The 22,315-nt window shown below is 41.4% G+C and overlaps 1 protein-coding gene across 1 annotated transcript in view; it reads left to right on the forward strand.

Annotated features, from left to right (window-relative positions):
* The window catches only part of svild (supervillin d), a 56,259-nt gene that overhangs the window by 11,928 nt on the left and 22,016 nt on the right, over window positions 1-22,315 (forward strand). The window contains 7 exon segments of the mRNA XM_030078211.1: window positions 3,935-4,503; window positions 9,211-9,245; window positions 14,407-14,468; window positions 18,557-18,654; window positions 20,156-20,279; window positions 21,722-22,024; window positions 22,027-22,265. Of these exon segments, the coding sequence (XP_029934071.1) occupies window positions 4,127-4,503; window positions 9,211-9,245; window positions 14,407-14,468; window positions 18,557-18,654; window positions 20,156-20,279; window positions 21,722-22,024; window positions 22,027-22,265 (1,238 nt within the window). The 5' untranslated portion in view covers window positions 3,935-4,126.

Below are 22,315 nucleotides of genomic sequence, written 5' to 3' on the forward strand. Positions count from 1 at the left end.
TTCTTTCTGTATTGTCAGCTGCCTGCCTGGTGCAGAGAGGGATGCTTAGAGATCTGAAAATTTTGATGGCATAAAAAGACATTCTCACAATGTATTTTAAGAGGTTTCTACTTTGATAACTTCCCCTTTTCATTTCAGATCCTTTTCAACTTCTCAGAGGTATTTCAACATTTAGTCTACCTTGGAGGTATATTGAATCTTTCAGTATTTTTGAATTCCAACTAGTACAGGGGAATCCATGGTAGCTAGCAAGTAGAGCTGAGCATAACCAACTTTCCAAACTTTCCAAATATTTATAATACTGTGGTAAATGTACACTTTGGTGATTTCAGTAATAACTTGGAAGTGTTACTGATTCATGCATGCTTTACGTGGTTGGACCTGTTCTGGAGGATTTGTTCCCAGCTATAAAAAAAAAAAAAATCTATTTCTTTTCTTTTCATTTCTTTTCTTTTTTCTTAATCTCAAACTTATGTGTGCTCATCACTCTAGAACTGGTTGTGCAGCTGTTTTGTGATGTACCGACTAGTGGACCAGTAGCATTACATCCAATCTTACAGAGGCTCTTCCTGTGGGAACAATTTAAATTCTATGATTAGGCTAACATCTAACTTTAAGGTATCAGGTCGTGATTCATTATAATAGTACATGCTATTAACAGTTGCTTGTTTTTTTTTGTGTTTTTTTTTTAACTTTTTCATTAGGCATTACAAACTGAGTTCCATTTTAATAACAAATTAGCATAGTTTAGATTACATTTTTAACTCTGCTCTTCTGAGACAGTGGGTTTCATCTGTAATTTACTTTGTATTCATCTACCTAACCTGCATTTAGCCACCTTACACTCACTTAACATGGCTCATTGCTAGTGCTTTATTCTGAAATGATCTTTGAACACTGCTATTAAGTTATTAGTGCATATACAAACATAGACAACTTTTTTGTGTGCAATATTATTGCTGCAATAATATCGGAGGTATTTTTTGTCAAATTATTGTCATTATTTTTATGATGGCCATGTTTATTATTTCTGGTCATATTTCCCAGCTCTCCTGGCTAGCATTGCTGGTGGTCTTTGCCAGGGAATAGAATAAATACATTACTGAAAACAAGTAGCATAGAGTTGTCAGGTTTCCAAGAGGAAACTATGGTACTGCCTATGATACCCCTTTGAGTGTTAGGGGGAAATATGGTTGTTGAACCCATTGAAAATTGACACGCTGTCCTCACCCATCCCTTCCCTCGAGAACTTTGGACTTTTGCCCAGTGTATGAATACAATTCTTTGATTAATTGAGCTTTTTATGAAGGAGGATATGGGGTGTGCTCAGGAAGTGACATACTTGGCCGTTGTTGAGACAGAGCTTCCTCTCATAGCCTGTAACAACTCCCATGGGGCAACATAAGGTCAGAGATCACACCAGGACTTGGAAACAGAGTTCAGTTTGTTTACATGCCCTTGAAGAGAAGAATTAGGTAATTACCCATCTGAGTTGGCTGGCAAACTGACAGACTTGCATTAGTAAATATTGGAGAAGACAGCTATGTTGCAATTGTCAGTGAATAACCATATTTGTGTGAGGCTTTATGTGCCCACATATAATTTTCATGTTATATCCAATCCATCAGCAAAACATTAAAACTGAGATATGTTTTATTTGCCATTGAATGCCATTAGGTCTGGCAGAAACCAGCTTTGCCAGCACGCTGGACCATATTGAGAGCTATCTGAATGCCCTTTAGCCTCGTTTCTCCTTTATCAGTTTGTCTCTCTGAAGAAATAACCATAAATAGGTAGAGAAAAAACTCCCAAAACAAATATAATTGGGTGAGTTCACCATTCGCTGATAGAGGCAGTGATTCCTCATGTATGACTCACAACCTCGTCCCCCTTGTTGCTTAAAATAACAGAGGTGGCTTCCAAACAAAGCAGCTTCTTTGTTTTGGATCTCCATGGTCCAGCTTTAGAGTGCTGTTTAGCAGTCCTTTTATAGGTAGTGACCAAGGTGAATTATGTAAGGGTGTGCACAGTCCTGAAATCAACATCCATCCTCAGGACCCCTTTGCCTTCATAAGGAGATTCACATGCTTTGCTTTGGATTGAAATTCAGTTTGAATCCAAAGGTTTATTCAAGGGCACTCTAGTTAAAGATGACGCCATTAGTTCTTGCCTAGAAACTTGGCTGTGCGCCTGCACAGGTCAGGGAGCATCAGTGTGCCGCTGACTCAATTGAAACATTCACTGTAATATTCTCTGGGTTTACAGCATGACCCAAAGAAAATTTTCAGCCTTTCAACTCTAGACCAGTGATGTGAAATAACTCCCACAACATCCTGTTGTTTTTGAGCATGCAGCATCTTGAAGGCTCCAGAGTGGTTAAAGAGACACTGTTGCTAATTGATTTGGCCTACATATTTAATAGGCTATTTGATTCTCGATTTACTTTATGTTGTGAACTTCCTTTTAAAATCTTCAGCCTCCTGGTCTCTGCTTCCATTCCTAAAACCTAGTCTAATATCTGTTGTAATTAGGTTAAAATGGCTGTGGATATGTATATTTGTGCTCACTTAATTGAATTCATTTTTAAGGACACTAGATGAGTTTTTATTGGCAGAACACTTTTTGAGACATTTCCCTGCAGTGTGGGTGTCTTGGATATCACGAAGGTATATAACATGGACCAGACAACGTGTAATTGTCCAGTACAGTTATAGTTTGTGGTTACTCTGTGTCCCTACTTTCATAAGGCAAGCACTGTGGTCTATCACTGTTTAGCTAAGCAGTGTTATATTAGCTGGAGGAGAGCTGGGTGAGGTCAAGGTGAAAGGACACACACAGACAGATGACTGAGAGTCCTGATTCTAGGTTAGTTTTTATAGACCTGGGGCGTTTGGAGAGTTGTGTAAGCCTGTCATCATTACAGAAAGTATTCTTGGGGTGAGCTCATCTTTCTACCTTGTGACCCATCTTCCGTTTTCTCTCCCACTTGGACTCACTCTTAAGTTTTTCCCCTTCAGCACCCTCTAATACTTTCTTCCATATCACCATTCCCAGCTGTGAGCTATTAAATGTGAAATCCAATGTTCTGAATTAACCTTTGCCCTCTAACTGTAAGGAACTCACAGTGCTGTGCTTAACTTCTCATGCTCAAACTCCTGCCCCACTCTCACGTAAACGAACCTCGATTTACCCATCACCTTCTTCAGTTCCCATGATTTTTAGGGGCCAAAGCCCCAAAGCATCGTTAGCATACTTGCACTCTGAGGCACGTCTGTGGAAAAGCCCCTGTGCTTTGTATGGAGCAAGCAGAAACTGCAGACGCAAGTTTTATTGCCGTTGTCAGCTGTGGATGCATTTAAGTGAGTTTGCATTTGTAGAACCTCTCCATCCTCAGCCACTTGTGGTTTTTTGCCATGTGAGCTCATGCACTGTGCTTATCATAGTAAACACCAAATCATTACAGGATTGGACAACATTCAAGTGGCGATTAGGCCGAGGCACCAACCCTTCAATTAAAGAAGCAATAAAATGGGATGGAGATTATATTATTTCATGTCTGCTTCTCTATTTCCCTCCCTCTCGCCCTCCCTCCCTACCTCCCTCCTTCGTCCCAATTTTCTTCAAGTGAGTAGATTGAATAGAGGATATATGAGAGTCTCAGTGCGGTGGTCAGCCAGCCAACTCTGGGGATGACTTGTCTTTTAGCAGAACTGGCTGACATCATTCTCACAGGGGGGGCTATTAGTTGAGGCTGGGCTGGATTTGGCTTAGAGCTCCACAGCTGAGGCAGTTACAGCTAGTTTGTTGTGAAAGCTGAAGAAATATATGCGGTCTACTCAACTTGACAGATTTTTAGGTTTTCTGCATGCCCATCATCAGGAATTATATTAAACAATGATGACTTACTAATGATGTTAACCTCTCTTGTTTGCAGCTCTGGGATGATGTTGGTGGAGTGAGACATTGCTCTCAAGGGGAAGACCCACAACAAAGCCAATAAGGAAATTTGGATTAGGACGTTGGAAGAAGCAACTGGGAATTCACTCAGCTGGTTGCATTTAGTCAAGAAAAGGTGGGTCCTTGAACCCGTAAACTCTGACTGCATTTGAACCGACAGGACAACATAATGGATGGAATAGATACCTTACAGTCTTCCTCTCTGGAGACCAAGGCTGAGCGAATCGCCCGCTACAAGGCAGAAAGGAGGAGGGAGCTTGCTGAACGCTATGGCAATAAGGAGGAATTCACCTCAAAATATGTCCGTAGGGACAAGAAAATTGGTGACTCATCAGAAACTGTCTCTTCAGTGACCAAGGAGAAGGAAAAGAATGAGGATAATGCATCAGAGCAGACATATACTCGGAGGGGCCTCAGGAATAAAACTGCAGAACCTGATAGTGAGTCCTGCCAGGACACAGGGGACTCCATTCAATCTAAAACAGACACAGTTTCATCTTTGAAATCAGAGTCTGCCTCCACCATAAAGATCTCCTCTCATCTCAGGTAACTTTGTTCATATTTTCATATTTTCATTGGTTTCAAATAAATTCCCACTTTCATCCCCAATGGTTTATACTAGGTTAGTCACAGTGCTCAGGTCTGTCCTCTGTTTGACTTAGACTTGGCCAGCCAAATGCAGAACGAAGCTGTCCAGGAATAAAAACATTTAAATGCTTGCTGAGCCCTGGAGAACATCTTACGAAGAGACTTTTATAATGTCATCATCAGTCATTTTAAATGTTCATGTAGGTATTGCAGTATTGACCCAAATTACAGTGCAGGCAGAATGTGCTATGGATTAGCAATTAATTCTAATAGAGGCATAATGTTACATGAAAATCTGCTTTAAGTCACAATTACACTGCATTAAAGAGGATATTGAGGTGGGGCATAATGCAGGGTGTGATCGATGGATTTTTGATATGAAATATAAGAAACTAAAAAAAAAAAGTAAATTGTCTGGCATGCATTATTTAATACATGCATGTTATGGCATTAAACAGGTGAAAAGTTATTTTTTTTATTCTTTGTGGCTTAAAAATTTGGAAACTATGTATTTCTGCTTAGGAGTTAGCACAAACATACTGTAACATCCCATTACAATTAAGTGGATTCACCTCAAAAATTGCCTTGATTTTTAGAAAGCATCTGCAGCAAGCAAGCAAGTCAGCTGTTTGGATTATGAAACTATTCAGCAAATGTAGCTAGAGTCGAATGAGTGAATAGGAGTGATCTAGTCGGCACATTTGGAGAACACTTAGTGCTATCTCATCTTTGAAGTAAACACCACTTCTAACATTTCCAAAATTGGCCATGTCTGGGAAGCAGCGGACTGCCATATGTTTTTGCCATGGCATATTTTGCTGTTATGATATGTAAGCTGTTTCTTTTGGTCTAATTTAAAGTCTAAATGTTTAACATGCATGGAAACAACAAACAGGAGTGGTCGGACTAGAGATTTTAGGATTCTCTCCCTGGGTGCCAGGAATGTCCCAAGTACTGTACATAGATACAGCAAAACATGCCCTGTCCTGGTTTTAGAGATGTCTTTGCTGTAATCAAGCTGAAGGTTCTGCTAAATTACATTGCCAGGCTTGTCTGTTCCTGACAAGCAGCCTACGGGAATGAGGGGGAAAGAGGGGAGAATTGAGATGGACAGACTGTAGAGAAGAAGTCAGTTTTGAATACATAATGACACAATCTTAGCCAAGTTTTCATTCCCTGTGCTTATTGAACCAAAATAAGTATGACTAACAGGCTTTCAGATCTTATCGACCTATTATGTTATTAGATTGGAAAAGACATGTCTTGTGTTGCAATACTCTCGCAAAAAGAGGTGAATGTCCTTTGACAGGTTGCAGCAAGATCATGGATATCAAATGCTGCAGTGGTTTCCCAATAATCAGCCACAGCACTGAAGGTTGGGGGTTATTTTGGTTTTAGTTCGATTTCAATTCCAGCTCTTGTCACAAAGTTAGTTTGAGTGCAGGATTTGATACTGAAACTGATCTTGTTTACATCCATTATTTTTCTTTCGTCATGATGGTCATTTTGCTGTGCAGGCACACCACTTTAGAATGAAAAAAACAAAAGGCTGGAGTACAGTCATGCAAAAGTAATGAACTGCACTTTGAATTACAGAGAGCAGAAAGGCGGGTTGACAGGGTGATGTGTTTTTCTTGCATGCCTGTCTCTTAAGACTACTAATCTCGTCAGTCCTGTTGTGACATTTGCTGAGTGTCGCACTCCAGCTGTACAATTTAGGATAAGACATGGCTAGAAATGTTGGTGCCAAAGAACTCAGTTGTGTGGCATCATTTTCAAATAATGGATGACAAGAGTATTCAGTGTGAAGTGTGTATCCAGAAATTGGCATACCACAGGGCACACCAAGTTTGAAATCTGTAGCCTAAGTATTGAAAAATCCTCCAGGCTTCATTATTATCTTAACTCGCTAGATTTACTTTGATTTAGCTGCAGTATTCAGTTTACTTTTCTAACATTCGTCATTTGAAGTCAGCCAGTTATTGAAAATAATAGTATTTGTCACTTACAGTTGTAAAACATACGATAATGTACTATTAGGTGATCATCTTGAAAATATGCTTTCATTCAACATAGAAAGCAGTTGTTTTCAAGCCAGTTTTGAATTTGAAAACCAGACACAGCCGTCAAGGTCAGGGCATTTTGCCCACAGTCACTGAACTCTTTTAGGTGACATGTTGTGTCTAGAACAGAAATAGCATTAAGGAAACTGAAGTCCTTTTCTCCCAGTGATAATGACAACAGGCCTGTCAACTGGTATATCTGCCGTTGTCAGGCATCCTCTCCTCACCAGTTCACAGTTGAAGGGTTGCATTCCACTCCATTTTCATCTTCAGAACAAATTGTTATTTGAAATTCATACCCGGCAATTTAAGAGGAACAGATCCTGTACTCTCCCACAATGTAGCATAAATAATTATCAGTTCATTTGAATTTAATCTCAGTTCTCTGGGTCCAGGTCTCTGGGTCTCTGGATCAACTGCCTGAATCTTTTTGATCGAGAATATATAACTACCTCACAGCAGTCCCTGCAAATTGATTAATGAAGGAACCATAACTACCCCTCTACAATTTGCATGTAAGATGAGGGAGTTGTGTGTGAAACTGCAAGATCTGAAGATTTATTGTTAATGTTTGCCTTAGCAATAATGCCTTAACATTAGCCTAATAGCTTTTAATTTCACAGCTTTTTTCGAAGGAGCTTTACTTAAATATGAGTGATGATTATGTTTGAGAGTGTATCTTTTTTTCCCCAAATGGTAGATATCTGCAACCTATTTTTTTTTAAAATTGCACTCAATTTTTGTTGCTAAGTATGGATGCTTACAAGTGTGTAAGCAGCAAGGGAATGGTCTAATGTGCATTAGCGCCTCTGTCATATTTCAGTCCCATGCTCTCCATTCCTGTGTGTGTGCATGTATGTGTTCAGTCTACTGTTATTTCTCTTGTAATAAACACTACTAATTGTGATGCTGGGGTGAGTCAAAAGCCTCCAGCTGTGAACAAGCAGACTGAATGGGATTTTAGGCTAATTATTGTTTACATGGCTGAACCATTACTCTGTACTGCTCAAGCATATCTACGAAGCTGTCTTAAAGTTTGCCAAGAAAATTAGAGACAAATTTTCACTATGTAATAAAAAATAAGCCATCAGGGAATGCTTTCTTCACACCAGCAGAGCTCTTTTTACTAAGCAGATATCCCTCTTGACTAAGCTATATTTTTCTGAATTCTTCACTTTGCACTGCATATTAGTATTAGTTCATATTGTATCTCTCTCTCACTGAATGTGTGTCTATGTGTGTGTCTGTGTGTGTGTCTGTGTGTCTGTGAGTGACATAATTTCAAATAGACAAGTGAGAGGAGTTGTGCTGTGTCTTAAGTGTATGATTAATGACTTGCCTGCTTGTATTTGGCTGTCTGTTTAGCTTTCCTCTCTCCCTCTACTTCCCTTATCGTTAACTCTTCATTACTCTCTCCCTCTGTGGGTGTTTTTTTCTCATCCTTCTCCATTGCCTGCTTGTTTCTCCCCTTTTTCTCACCAGTTCTCTGGTTTCCTCGTTTTTTGTTATCTTTTATTCCCTGGTAGCGTGGAGTTGATGCACGTGGCCCTTCCCCTCCAGCCACCAGTCAAAGTGGGGGTGGCGTTGACCAAGCATCACAGGGCCCTGCGGTTGCTAAGGGGATGTCAGAGGGAGATGGCTGGCATTTTTTTAGACCCAGGCCTTGTTATATCATTGCCAGGCTGTGTCAGCCAGGAAGATTGCCCAGAGCCAGGGTTAGGCCTGCAAGCAGACTTTCTACAACATATGTAAAGGAAGCTATTGTAGCAGCATAGCCTCAAAACTGTAGACTTGACTCAGGCCTGTCTGCCCAAAGCTGACAGATTTCTTCCCAAAAAAATCAAGCCCGTGGATGTTGCTCTTGGTGAGCCTAACTCAGACCAGAGCCCAAAATTACTCATAGTTTCCCAATAGCTCATTTCTCCTAACTTTTCAACTCAAACTTAACCCCAACCCAAGAGAAATTTAGTCTGACCCAACAGCCCATCTGCCCATCAGGCCTGCTCAGGGCCTGCCAGGTTTAGGCCCAAATACCAGGCTCTACTTTCATATTTAGGCTCCCCATTTTCATTGACCTTTGCCCCCTCCCAGCTGTCCACCACGACTCTTCTTTGTGTTTAAAGCAGCCCTCTCCCCTCCTCCTGTTACATCATCGCTGCTGCCCCGCAGGCAGCTGCTCTCCCCATCCATATTTAACGCCTATTACTTAGAGATGAATAGCTATCTTCAAATGCTACACAGGCACTGCTGTTATATCATTGCCAGCATGGGCTTGGGAGAGCAGCACAGAGGCATGAGTAGATACTGTAGGATGTTCGTTGTGTGAGGCACGGTAAGTGGCATTTTGGTGGTGTTTCACTTGATTTCGTGTTAACTGAGAGGATGTAGATGTGTGGGTGTTGCATGCAAACATGTTTTCTCTCTGCCTACAAGTGTACATAAGCATCAGTTGTAAGAGCCATGTTGTATTTGTCATCACTTCAGTGTCTCCGAGTGTGTCCTCATTGCTTTGTCTCTCTCTCTTTCTCTCTCTCTCTCTCTCTCTCTCTCTCTCTCTCTCTCTCTCTCTCTCTCTCTCTCTCGCTCTCTCCCTCTTCACTAGGCTGCTGGAAACTGAGGACTTGGAGGAGCCAAAGGGTAAGAACTCTCCTCTTTCATTGCCCTCAAATCCTCTTTTGTGCTACTGACACTCCTTTCTTCCCCAGTTCTTTGTAGTTCACCTTGTTGTCCGTGTTAAAGGAATAAAGGGCTTATTACTGATGTCAGCTCACCTGCCTGGACGATAGATGTGGAATAAAGAGGACTTTTTAGAACTCTGCCACTGAGGTGGAATGAAAGAGAATGACAAATGTTCCAGTGTCATTGCCTCTATTTTGTTCGTGCATGATTTGAAGTGAATGTTTTGCCTCGGGAGATGGCTTTCCATGTCAAACATAGCACTGGGCACGTGTCTGTGTCTGTGCATGTTTGAAAGACAGTGAGTCTGTGTTTGTTCTTGTGTGTATGTGTGTGTGCACTGCAGGTTTCTGTGTAAATGGTTGATCATACAAATACGTAGTAGGCTTGTGTAAACCAGCTACCATTAGGAATAATTTCAGGGCTTGTTCGAGTAGGGAGATGACTGAGTTTGTACATGGGCCACTGACTGCCCTTTTGACTCACGTTCAGCCACCTGAGCCCTCAGCCTGAGAGTCTGTTTGTCTGCCTCCATGCATCTTTGCTAACCCTCCTGTCTGTCCCTATGGCTATCAGGCTATACCTGCCTGTCTCCTGATTTCTAGTCTGTCTCTTTCTTTCCTTTCCTTTCCTGCCTGCTGGCTTGTCTGTGTCACTGTCTGCCTGTTCGGTTGCCTGTCAGCTACATCTTTGTCACACTAGAAGGTGTGTGTGTGTGTGTGCGCGCGCGCGCGTCTGTGTCTATCAGTGTCTGTGTGTGTGTGTGTGTGTGTGTGTGCGCGCGCCCACGTGTGCGTGTCTGTGTCTATCAGTGTCTGTGTGTGTGCTAGGCTAGACAGAATGTGCACACAAAAGAGAGATAGTGGCAGAGGACTTGTGTCTGAGAAATGGGCAGGCCACAAGAGAAAAACATCAAGGGGCCTGCAACACACTGGGACAGGTCAGCCAGTGTTGCATAACATGTCTTATTTGCACAACAATGTAAACAGGTTTTAGTTAACCCACATTTAAACCAGGAAGTCTGGCAGAACAGCACCTAATGATTTGACTGTAGCTTGAAGACCCGCCCCCTCCAGCAGTTCTAACTTCTTTAATAAATTTGTGCAGAGAACCAAGATTGTGAGCCAGAGTGGCACCTGTGATGTGGTGGATACATGGTATTTTCCCACTTATCAACCACCCTTTCTGCTGAAAAGCAGTTTAATATTATGAGATTTGTACTGTTTATGTTTTATTTTTATGTTTGATTTATTTATTTTGTTAGTTTTGTTTCAACAAAGCGGAATGTCTGTGACTACTACTACTAATACTCTGGTCAAAATGGTGTCTATGTCCATAAAGTGAAGCAATTTGCGCCAGAGATTAAATGATCATGTTTTCTGGAGCCAGTTTCCAATTTCCCATTTTCTTGACAGTACGATGCTTTTTACCCAGACTTTCTACTAACAGCAACCCATCATATAAAAGTGCACGGGAAGTATCAGTTGTATAATTAACATATAGCACTGTGTTTAGTATATTGTTATTATGGCTGCAAAATACAGTTGGTCTGTTGATGTGTTAATAAATCATTGTAATGACATGTTAGTGTGTGCTTGGTGACTGACATGCTCAGCTGTTGTTTCTGGTAGAGCTTGTTTTTAATTGCAACAGCATAGACTCTTCCCTCTGTCCTTTAATAGATTATATTATATTTTATAATGTATAACAGCTAATTATGATATGGCCAATCAACTGATACATGCTAGTAGTTAACAATGTGTGTTGTGTAGTACAGAACCCTGAAGTCAAGTCTTTCAAGTCTTGCCAAGCCCGTGTCACAGTTTGAGAGGTATGTCAGTGTTATGAAGACAGTGAGGGGTGGAGGACAGGACAGGAAATCAGCTTATTTGTTCCCAGACTGGTGGATTTCAGAGTTTCGCAGATGTTTTCAATATTTGACCCAAAAAATGCATTTTACATGTTTGATGGTTGGTCAAAAGTGGCTGGTAGATTATGACCAAGACAAAGCTGAAAAGCATAATGTCCCACTTTGTTTGGGATAGAGAGAGAAGTGAGCAGAGACATTTGATGTGTCAGAGAGCAGAAGAAAGGAGATCTCAGTTTATTGAGGTGTGTGTGTGAGTGTGTGAAACCAAGAGAAAGAAATAGTTGTTGCAATGTATTTCCATCTCTTAGTGTTTCTTCTCCAAGCAGGCAGAGGATTCAGTCCTCTAAAGTAGTTCTTCTTGATCCTACCTGACCATACTACGTGTTTTCAATCTGTGTTTTTTTGTACACTTTGGCTCAACGCAGGTATGCTACAAGTGTGACAAAGTGATATCCAAGGCTGACAGTTAAGCTGAGGAAGGGGTCTGTCATAGGTTAGCAATTCATTGTCCTTACCTAAAGTAAAACCAGCAGTACTGTGTCCAGTGGAAGTTAATAGCACTGCCCTACTGTCTGTCTGAGTGCATTTAAACATTTCCGATAATTTAGTGTCAAGTTACATGTTATGGCATGTTAACACTTGCTAGTTTTTTGTAAACTATATTTTTAAGTTTTGCTTTTGTTTTCATGGCTCAGAGAGCATTACTTTGTGACAGAGAACATAATATGCCCACACAAGAGATCTTTTTTTTTTTTTTTTTAATCTATACATGGACTGCACATCGGGACAGAATGAATGGCAGCCTGACACATATTAGAGAAAACTGGTTTACACCGCTAAACCAATCATCATCATAGTAATGATGGTAATCATTTTTTTTCTCCACAGTGCGAAACATTGGCAGTAGAAATTAAACTGGCAGGTTGCCACAGTTTAATAGATCAATGGAAAACCCTGTTTAGTACCCACACTGCAAAGGTGCGGGGAGTGATGTCATCCTTATATATTGGTGGCATACAAATAATGTACACTACACACCCGTATAAAATCCTGATGAAAAACAAGGGTGCTGATAGTATCATGCCTATTGCTACCTTTTGCTCCACAGTGCTTGCTTGGAAAGAAAATTATTTTAGACTCCCTGTGGCTGGAACAAAAGTGAGAAGAAAACCTGAGCAAAAAAGCATTTTTATGTGTGAATTTTGATACACTCTGCACCTCTCTATATTGTCCCCCAGAGCCTGCCAGGTAATATTCACATCAGCCCTGTCTCCACTGGCTGCTGCCAGGACTCAGGCCTATCTGATTAGCTTTCCAGGGTTGGAACAGAGCAGTCCTGTGAGATTGATGAGAATACTTATGGAAGAATCAGTAAACCTGAGAGGAGGTTTTTCCATCACTTGAGTTTTTTCTTTTTTTCACCTTTAGGAGACATGGGATAGTGGATGATGTGAAAGGCTTGGACTGGAGTCAAAACCAAAAGAGTACACTCTGAGTGGAATCACCAGTCTGCAATGCTTAACATTTCATCATCTGAAGTAAATCATGCTGAGTTTTTGACAGTGGGGGATCTGGGAAAGATGACGTAAAGTAGGCTATTAGCCTTCAACAAAGCCTGAGTTTCTTCACTTAAAAAGGGGGATTTTCTTTGAGAAATGCCATTGTTTTAAATTTGGGGTTTTTATGTTCGAGGAAGAACATTTTGGCCCAAAGCATCGCATTGTCATGGCAATAAAAATAGATTTCCATGGGGGAATGGAATTGAGTGTGTTGACTTAACTCTTTTCATTTGTTTTGCATTACAATAAATTTTAATGATTTCCTTTTGTTCAGATTAGAAGATGACATTCTCAGGGCTGTTTCTGTTTAAAGAGACAACTCGTACAAAAGACAAACTCTCTCTGTGTCTGTCAGACCTGCACACACAATGTAATGTAACATTATCCCTCTCTTAAAGCCCCAGTCCGTGGTTGATTTGAAGTGCTTCCAACACCCTGGTCATTGCTCCAGCTCTTTCTCTGTTTGTGTTTTGTATACATTGGGATGTGGCTTTCTCAGTAGCTGAGAGGAGGGTTGAGGAGTGAATGTGAGCAAGCCAAGGAGCCTTGGACACTGCCCAAATAGCTCATGCATGGTTACATTTGGCAAGCTGGGGCTGCTTACCACTGTAGTCACTGCACTTAGTATCAACCAACATCGTATTGCATCATAGCGTCCCTGCAGATACCCACACAGGTGTTTCCACTTATGTTGGCTGATTAGACTTCTTCTCAGGTTGATAATGGGAAGAGCTCTGCTTGGTCCAGGATGAGGTCAGCTTTTGCCAAGTTCAAGTCAGTACCCTATGATAAAGAGGAGGTAAGTTGTCCTGCCCAGTGAAACAACAGATGGAACAAAACTGTAACAAGCACCGTCTGTATAGCACACGACCTCATAGTCACGAGTAGAGGTCTAATCAGCTAGCACAATTGGAAACACCTGTTTTGTTGCCCAGGGACTTTAACAATGTATGTAACTACCTATCCTGACACCATCATGAAGCCAAGAAAGACCAGTTGGGGAGGGCACCCTCAGAGCGAATGGTGAACCAAAACAGTCGTGTTATTGTAATTCCTTACTCAGCCACAAGAGACCTGATGTCAACAGTGGTTGTGGGCTGTTTCAAACCCACCCTGAGGCTGTAAATCGTGTTTAGACAATGGCACTTCTCTGTCTCCCCTAGTACAAAGAAAGTTTTAAGAAAAGCCAGTAACATTATACTCTGTGTGTTCTCTCGTCTGCATTTGTGAAGCTGTCGATCCCACATGGGAAAAGATCACTTTATATGATAAAAAAAAAAACTGTGTGCTCTGTGTGTGAACGGCAGCGCATTCCCCCAAGTACAGCATATCCTGACTGATGGAAAGATTGGTGTGTGTGTGTGTGTGTGTGTGTGCAAGAGAGAGAGAGAGAAAGAGAAAGAATGTGTTTGGGCTCACATGCATTTGTTTGTATTTACTTCTGTGCATGTATACCTCTGTGTTTTTGCACAACTGTTTTCTCCATTTTCATGAAAATAAACCTGTTGTTGATGATGTGTGACTTTAGTGTTTCTTACCAAGTCACAGAAGCCAAACGCACACAGTTTTTTATCCTAAACCCTAATTTTAAGGTGACTGAACAGAACGCAGTGCTCTGCACTTGAATGGAAAAACACACCTCTCACCAATGCGACCCTGTTCAACCCTTTGTGTGTTTGTGTGTGTTCTTAAGTTGACAGGAAGCCTGCTGACCCAGCCAAGAGGAGTGTTGCTTCCAAGATGTCTCTTTTTACGGTAGGGTATTTTAGATTTGCCTCATTAATCCCCCCCCTATCCACACACTGTAAATTGTGCGCTTCAGTGTGTGTGTAGTTGCCACACTTTCTGTTGTGCATGTGCTCTTTTTGTTCTGTCTGTGTGCCCACGAGTGTCTGTGTGTACAGTCAGCCAAATACAGTAATTGAAAGCAAATATATGGAAAACGCATGGGCTTTTTAGGTGAGGACACAATTTATTGCTAAATACCAAACAAATTATTTGGAATCTGCCTTGTGTGATTTCATGAATGCTCTAGAAATGTAAATGTGTATGTAATGCATGTCAAATCCTTTCTTTCCCCTTGTTGATTTCCTCAAAGCCCTTTCCAAACCATCTGGCTGTCCTGCACCTGGATACACACTTGGCCAAGTCATGGCTTAACACACATTGTCCTTGGACATCTAGGCAATGGTGGGAAGAAAAGGCTAGAGAGCTAGAAAACATACTCAGGGACATTAATGGGAAAATATTATCCCCAAAACAGTGTCCCTGCTCAGATGGATACATGCACATACACACTGAAATGAGTGGAGTGTCTGCATTTCCTGGGCCATTTAGTTTCCAGAAGTGGTTAGGTTTCAGGGTTTCCGCTACATGTAATTGATCGTGGCGCACCGCCACGGCTAAATAAAAGCCGCCATGGCTTGGGAATGATGATTTTTTTTTTTTTTTCCCGGGTGTTAACACAATTTAAAGTATATTGTATGAATGACCTGTGAAAACGACCCTGCATACACACATAGCATATATTTGCGCACATATACTTACTATGATCAGAGTTTTAAATGATAAATTAAATATCACGACATGTTACACTACGCCGCAATTAATTTTATTTTGAAAACGCACCGGAGTTATCACCCGCCTGCTTTGTGCTACTGCTGCGCGCTCAAGAGTGGAGGCGGTGAAAAGCAGAGGGAGAGAAAAGGGCGAGAGCAAGGTACCTAAGCAAGATTAAGTTTAATCCATTTTTTGTTCAAGCCTGTGAAAACGACCCTAATGTTATTAATGTTAACATTGCATTGCGACCGACAGGAGGGCTGGGCGATATGGACCAAAAGTCATATCCCGATATATTTTGGCTGAATATCGATTTAATATATATATCCCGAATTTTTTTCCTTAAAGTGAGAGCAAATGTTCAGTCATAGTCAAAGCCAAATATGACATGACGGGGCTGGAGCTTTTTCGGATTGTGGATGGCTTGTGGCTGGGGCTTCTGCAGTGTTCCTGGTAGTATTTGGGGGGCAGGAGCTGCTACAGGAACGTCCTCTGGCTCGGCCCTCTCACCTGTCGTGTCTCCACTGAGAGGGCCGAGGAGGAGGAAGGTTCCTGTAAAGTTACCGGGCGGCTGAGCGACCATGACCGGGGCATCAGAATGCGTGTTGTTAGCGTTAGCTAACGTTCCCTAAGCTAACGTTAGCATCTCTAAAAATGCCGGCTAAAAAGTGTGTTGTTAGCGTTAGCTAACGTTAGCGTTAGCTTGGTAGTGTTGGCCGTGTTGCTAGGGACGCCTAGCGCCCGGCTGTTTGCTTTCTGTTGACACCACATCGCGCCGAGAGTAAATCCAGTCAGCACCAAGTAAACCCCAAGCCCCACCCAGGAGTTTTTCAGGGCTGCTCAGAGTCCCTACCTCGAGGCAGGGCCGTTTTTTAGCCATTTGGTTAATAGTAAACTGTAAGTCAGAGATGGTTTGGTTTTTCTCAATTTACCAAGTTCCACTCACTTTAAATTGTATTTAAGTGTAGGTGAAGGCATGCTGCTCAGCATCAATGGGCCACCTCTGGCTGAGTTGAACTACAATAGAGCCTTAGAGCTCTTTTTCAAAAAAAAAAAGAAAGATGATGGGGGGGGGGGGGGGGGGGGGGGGGGGTTCGTCCACCTCAGCACCACAGTTTCAAAAAATCCTGGGGGAAACCCTGGGTTTCATTATAGCAGATGTAACTGGCTGTGTATAGCTGTTCTAACTTGGCCTTCACAGACCAGGAGCGGTGCCAAGGCTAGGCCAAGCGAACCCAGATGGCAGCAAGCCGCTCCAACCAAAACCTGCTGGGAAAAAAGGCTCCCACAAAGGGCCTATCACTCTGTCACACACTGTGTCTGTCTTTCTTTCTTTCTTTCTTTCTTTCTTTCTTTCTTTCTTTCTTCGCTCTGACATAGCTCTTATTTAAGGTGTCCCTCTTGAAAGTGAGATTTAAAAAAATGCAATGAGAACTTATTCCTCTTGGGCTCCACTTCTCCCAGTCACTCATTTCTCCATAGAGTCCTTGTTGAAAGCTAGTGATTCAGTGGCCCCAGCAGTACATGTGCTTTGCAGAGCTGATGAAAGCAGTACAGGAAAAATGTGTCCATAGTGACCTTTTGAGTAAAGACACAACACACTGATATTTTGACAGTCCTGACTTACTACTTTGAGTTCCATTTGTCATCTTCTAAAAAAAAAAAAAAAAAAAATCCTAGGGTAAAATAAATTACTTCAGTTCTAATTGGTAAAGTTAATTCTCTTATTTCTTGAATCAAAATGGCCCAGACTGTAAACATGTAATCATTTAGTCAATAAAGGACTTATAAGGAACTTGATTATATGGTATCCACAAAAAATGCTTTAATTAGTTGGTATAAACTGTTTGGGGTTGTCTTCATTTGATTTCCTTTGCTAGGCTCTCTGTTGGAGGTCGTCTCTCCGGGGCCTTGGTGCACTGCTTGTTTACAGACAACTTCTCTCACAGCTGCATGAATCTTCCACAGACCTGAAGTGTCTGGAAAGTGCAATAAAAAGTTGAAGAATTGCACAAATCATGGAAAAGTATTGAAGCATCACTAAAGAATTACAAAACACAGATGACTGCACACTGTTTTTTTTTTTTTCTTTTATTGTTGATCCCGTGTAATTTCATACAGATTGGTTGTAAAGCACAACATAATGGGCTAACATGACTTTGCTAACTTCACAGTGAACAAACACTTCACAGTGTTTTAGGATTTTTAACCATAATTGTCCAGCTTGCATTGCGAAATTGCCTGCCTTATTGTCCTGCATTTTCAACATGATTTCTACCCATAGGTCTTAAAATGGTTTGAGTGATGGACGGAGGGTCCAGTGAGGCAATATTTAACTTCAGGGACAGTAAAAAAAAAAACATAAGAAAACAAAATGTCAACTCCTTGGAGGGGACTTTGCTTTAATGTGGAAAATACCCTGTTCTTTCCCTCTTTACCGTATGTACACAGGGTGGGTTGACTTCACATACTTGCTCTTTGCCTACAACATCCTGCTTTACAACCTTAGATTTGCACTCCCTCAAGCGTAGTGCAACTACAGCCCCCACTTCTGAAAACTGTGGACCACCTGTGGAGCATTTTGAGGGGTTAACTGCCTTTCTCAAGTGTAGGTGATTGATAGATTATTAGGGAAGGGAGAGCAATATTCATTCACTTTCCCTGCCAAGATTTGATTTTTACAGTTGTCCTGGGACTTCAGCAATATTTCTTTTACAAACCTGGTTCTCTGACCTTCAGGCTATGGCCTCCCCCTTCAAATTCAGATAGTCTCTACTCGCATTAAATACACACATACAGCCTATAAACAGTATAAATGAAAAGATAATGACAACAATAACAAAAGAAGAAAAAAAAGAAAGTACTTTCCACAGCTTTTACGAGATCCTGTTACAAAAAATCAAACAGTTTATCTAATAAATTTAGATAATCACTAATCTAATAACTACGTAATCAGTCTTGAGGTTTTCTTTGTCTTTGTTCTTGCGTCATGACAAATAAAGATGTATCTAGCAGCTAGTTTGGCATATTCACTTCTGTTCCCCAAAACATTTTATCACTTTGGCAAATATTCTGAAGTTGTGGTGGAATTTAGGAAAGTAAGAGGGGGGGGGCGGTCTGTCTCGACTGGTGCAAGGTAAACACAGCCTGTTCTCTCCTCTCGAGACAGCCAAGTCTGCCTGTGTTGGCCTCTTTCTACAGCCATACTGTGCTCACTGAGCCAGTATCAAGTCAAGAATTTTCTCAGTTTAGGGTCAGTGACAAGTCTCTTTCTCTGTCTCTAGGAGCTGGACAAGACAGAGGAGAGAAGCAGCAGTCACTGTGCCAGCAACAGGGCAAATCGTCAGCCAAGCACCAGTGAGGAGGAAGGCGCTCCGACCAGGTGGGCGAGCTCAGAGATATTCAATTACAGCTGACTTCACTTGTAACTGAATTTGACAGGATAGCAGAAATGCCATATCACTTAATTATGCAAACTGCATTGCATTTGCAGTAAACACCAGGAATGAGTCATTTATGTTTGACTTTTAATTGAGCTTATATAATCTTGATATGGTTGTACCATTTGCTATACTAACTCCAACTTTCCCTCTGGAGGCAATTTTGTGTCATGTTGTGAATTTTATGGGATAAAGTATACTACATACTGTATGGTTCACTGCAACCTCAAAGAATGAACTGATTAGACTTGCAACAGCCTGACATACACAGACTGAACTGGCTTGAGCATGAATGGAGAAAACAAGTAATTAAAGGCTAGTTGAACGTCAGTGTAATGAAGTAAACAACTGTAAAGATAAACCAGATAAACCCGCAGAGCCTGCCTCAAATACCACACACACACACACACACACACACACCACCAGGGCTATATAGTAGCCATGGTGATACAAACCAGATTCAAGCTAATAGTTGCAGCAATGAGAGCCAGGCTGTACTTAGCACTCTAACCTCTGGGGGAAAATATCTCAGCCAAGTTGCAGAACAAGTGTGCATGTGCCCTCACACTGTCTTGGTATTTGTCTCGCGTTATCAGATGTACTTTTTCTCTGATTGTGTCCATCTGTCCATCATGGAGTCAAAAGGCAGTCAATATAACATCATTATCTTATGTATTTTCTTTGTATTTTTTAAATTATTATTATAATTACAGGAGAAAGTCTAAAGGCAACACCACAGATGTTAAAAGTGTTATAATCAAACTGGCCTGATTCTGTTAAAAACTGTTTCCTGGCAGGTTCCTGTTCTGCAGCACATTAAATAAAGTTACATTACAATACAAAATAAAAAAACAAAGATGAGCAGCTATAGAAACACTACAGGGCAGAGGATGGTGTGAGTAAGATGGTTATGTGAGCTGAAAACAGTGGTTACAGGCGTGACCCTCCATCAGATAATGTTTATAGGCTGTATTAAACTGAATATTGTACCTGACCTTTTTTTTTTTTATGACATTTCAGTTACTCTGATATTCATTTCACTTTCACTTTAAGACTTGATAAATGGTTGACTAAGATTAATTTATTATTATTCAGTTTAGGGTGGTTAAATATTCATCTGTCCTTGAGACATCTAGTTCACAGGTTAAATCAAAATAGTGCTTGAATACAGACCTAACCTCTAGGAATACATCCTTTACCCTAACAGAGTAGTGATGCTCTGGCAGCACAACAAGCTCAGGTGTGTTACATGTATCACTTTTTGGGTGTGAAATGGACTTGCAACCTTCCAACCTTGACTCCCCCCCTCTCTGAAATCTTTCCTGCAAATTCATTTTATAATAGCTAGATTATACCACCAGTTGCACACAAACCTTATTTTTTTCACTGCTTTACCACTCACTCTTTTCACGTTGTCCTATTTCTTTTTGCTGATAACTCCAGCCTTTCCAAGAGTTCTTTATGGGAGGAGATGGAAAACAAGGAAACCACAGATGAGCCATTATGGAAGGAGCAGTATGAACATGAACATGAACATGAACATGCCACCTCTCTGGAGGAAGAGGAGGTTAGTTTTTTTTTTGTTTGTTTTTTTTTATGTGTAGTTTGCAAAAAATAAAATAAAATACCAAAAAAAAAAGAAAGAAAGAAAAAGTGCAATTTATTCTGAAGGTTTCACAACAAAGTAATTGTGTACATCCTGGGAAAATGTTTTTTAGGACCTAAAGATAAAAGACCTAAAGACCACCTTTTCAGCTCTGCACTTGCACTCCCAGCTGACCCTAACCCTTTCCACTCATCCCTTAATTTCCCCCCTTCCATCAGTGCACTCACCCCTCTGACCTTTGATCTCTCAGGAGGAATTCTGCTATTGATCTTTGTCTAAGCGATTGCACACTCAGCACTCACACAAAAGAGGTATTCCTGGTTTGGACCACAAAAACATTTGATTGGTTTTATTTCATCGTACTATATCCAAATTATGACATATATATTTTAAATACATGATTAAATCCTCAAAAATGTTAGCATTTTAATGGTAGCAGTCATACAACAGACTAATGATAAAATTTGCTTTCTGGTCAGTAAGCTTTTTGGGAGTGGGGCAGCTGAGACCACAAATTGTCCCTGCAATAGCAGTACCAGCATATGTTTTTATTTAGTACTGAAAAATTCCACTCGTGTATGGTGTCCTAAACTACACACACAGATAGGCTGACAAAAAAAATCCTTTATTAGGATTTTCATCTGCTCAGCTCTATTCTGTCCATCACAGCCCCTTTTCTCTCTCATCTTGTTATTTTCTATTTGGGTTTGTATTGTTTTACCCTGTTCTTACTCTATTTATTTCTACTCAGTTCCCTTTTTACCACTGTTTCCCTACTCTCAAGCCTTCAGTCTTCTATTCCCTTTTTTGTTCATCTCCACTTTTATGTTTTTTCCACCCCCTACATCTGACCCACTAACCCCCAGTCTCCTCACTATAGATAATGGCAGTGGGTCATGGTTTTGGAATGCACTCAGTCACTCAACAGTAGCAGTAGTAGATGCAATAGAAATTTGCGTGTGTGTGTGTGTGTGTTCGCATGCATGTCTTTGTCTGTGCTTTACGACGATGTATGTGCAAGTGTGCATGTGTGTTTGTGTGTGCGTGCCTTGTGTGTGTGTATTATGGGGCTCCAGTCCTGTGTAATGAGCCTTCTGGAAGCAGCGACTTGTCTAAAGCCCTCAGGGCAAAGGAATAATATAAGGCGGCTGTGTGTTAACAGCTCCTATAGCTCTGAGAGAGAATGGGACAGTGGGTTTCCATGTTTATGTGGAAACTGCAGAGTTACACTGGAAAAATTAGCACTCGTCAATGTGAGCGTATTATTGTATAAAGTCTACATACAAATGCAGTTAACTAGAAAGCAGTGTTGCATACTTCATTTGACTGTTTTTGCCAAATGTTTCAAGCATGATGGCTGATGGCTACCTCTCTCCATCTTTCTCTCTCTCTCTCTGCACTAGATCTCCAGTCGTCTCTCTGACAAAGCTCTCCTCCTCAGCAAGAACAGAGAGTCCTCTCCCCCTGCCTCCCCGCCAAGCCACCCTGCCTTGCTGCAGCGCCAAGACTCGGGGCCTCGTGGCATCAAGGGAATCCTCAAGAAAAGCCGCTCCACCAGTGTCGGGTCAGACCACAGTGAGGGCTCAACACATGAGAGCGCACCAGCCCGACAAAGCAGCGTCACCCTCAGCCACCCTGAGAGCGAGGAGGAGGTAGAGGAGGAGGAGGATGAGGGAGAAGAAGAAGAAGAAGAGGAGGAGGAATTCATTGGGAAGAGTATGAAGATGACAAGGATAGCCCTGATGGAGTGTGCTTCAGCAGTCCTAGACAACAAAGGGAGGGCAGCAGCAGTAGCAGTAGAGGGAGTTTGGAAGAGGAGCGGAGCCCCTCGCCTGATGAGAGCTTGGAGGAAACTGCCTCGCTGGAGAAGACCCCCGCTGTGTCTGAGGATGGGGAGGAGCTGGAGAGCAGCCTGGAAGAAAGCCTGGGCTCATCATTAAACCAGAGGTCTGAGAACACACAAATACACATAGATTGAAAAATGATAAAGACCTGAA

This window comes from Myripristis murdjan, chromosome 19, assembly GCF_902150065.1.
Source record: "Myripristis murdjan chromosome 19, fMyrMur1.1, whole genome shotgun sequence".
Classification (NCBI taxonomy): Eukaryota; Metazoa; Chordata; class Actinopteri; order Holocentriformes; family Holocentridae; genus Myripristis; species Myripristis murdjan.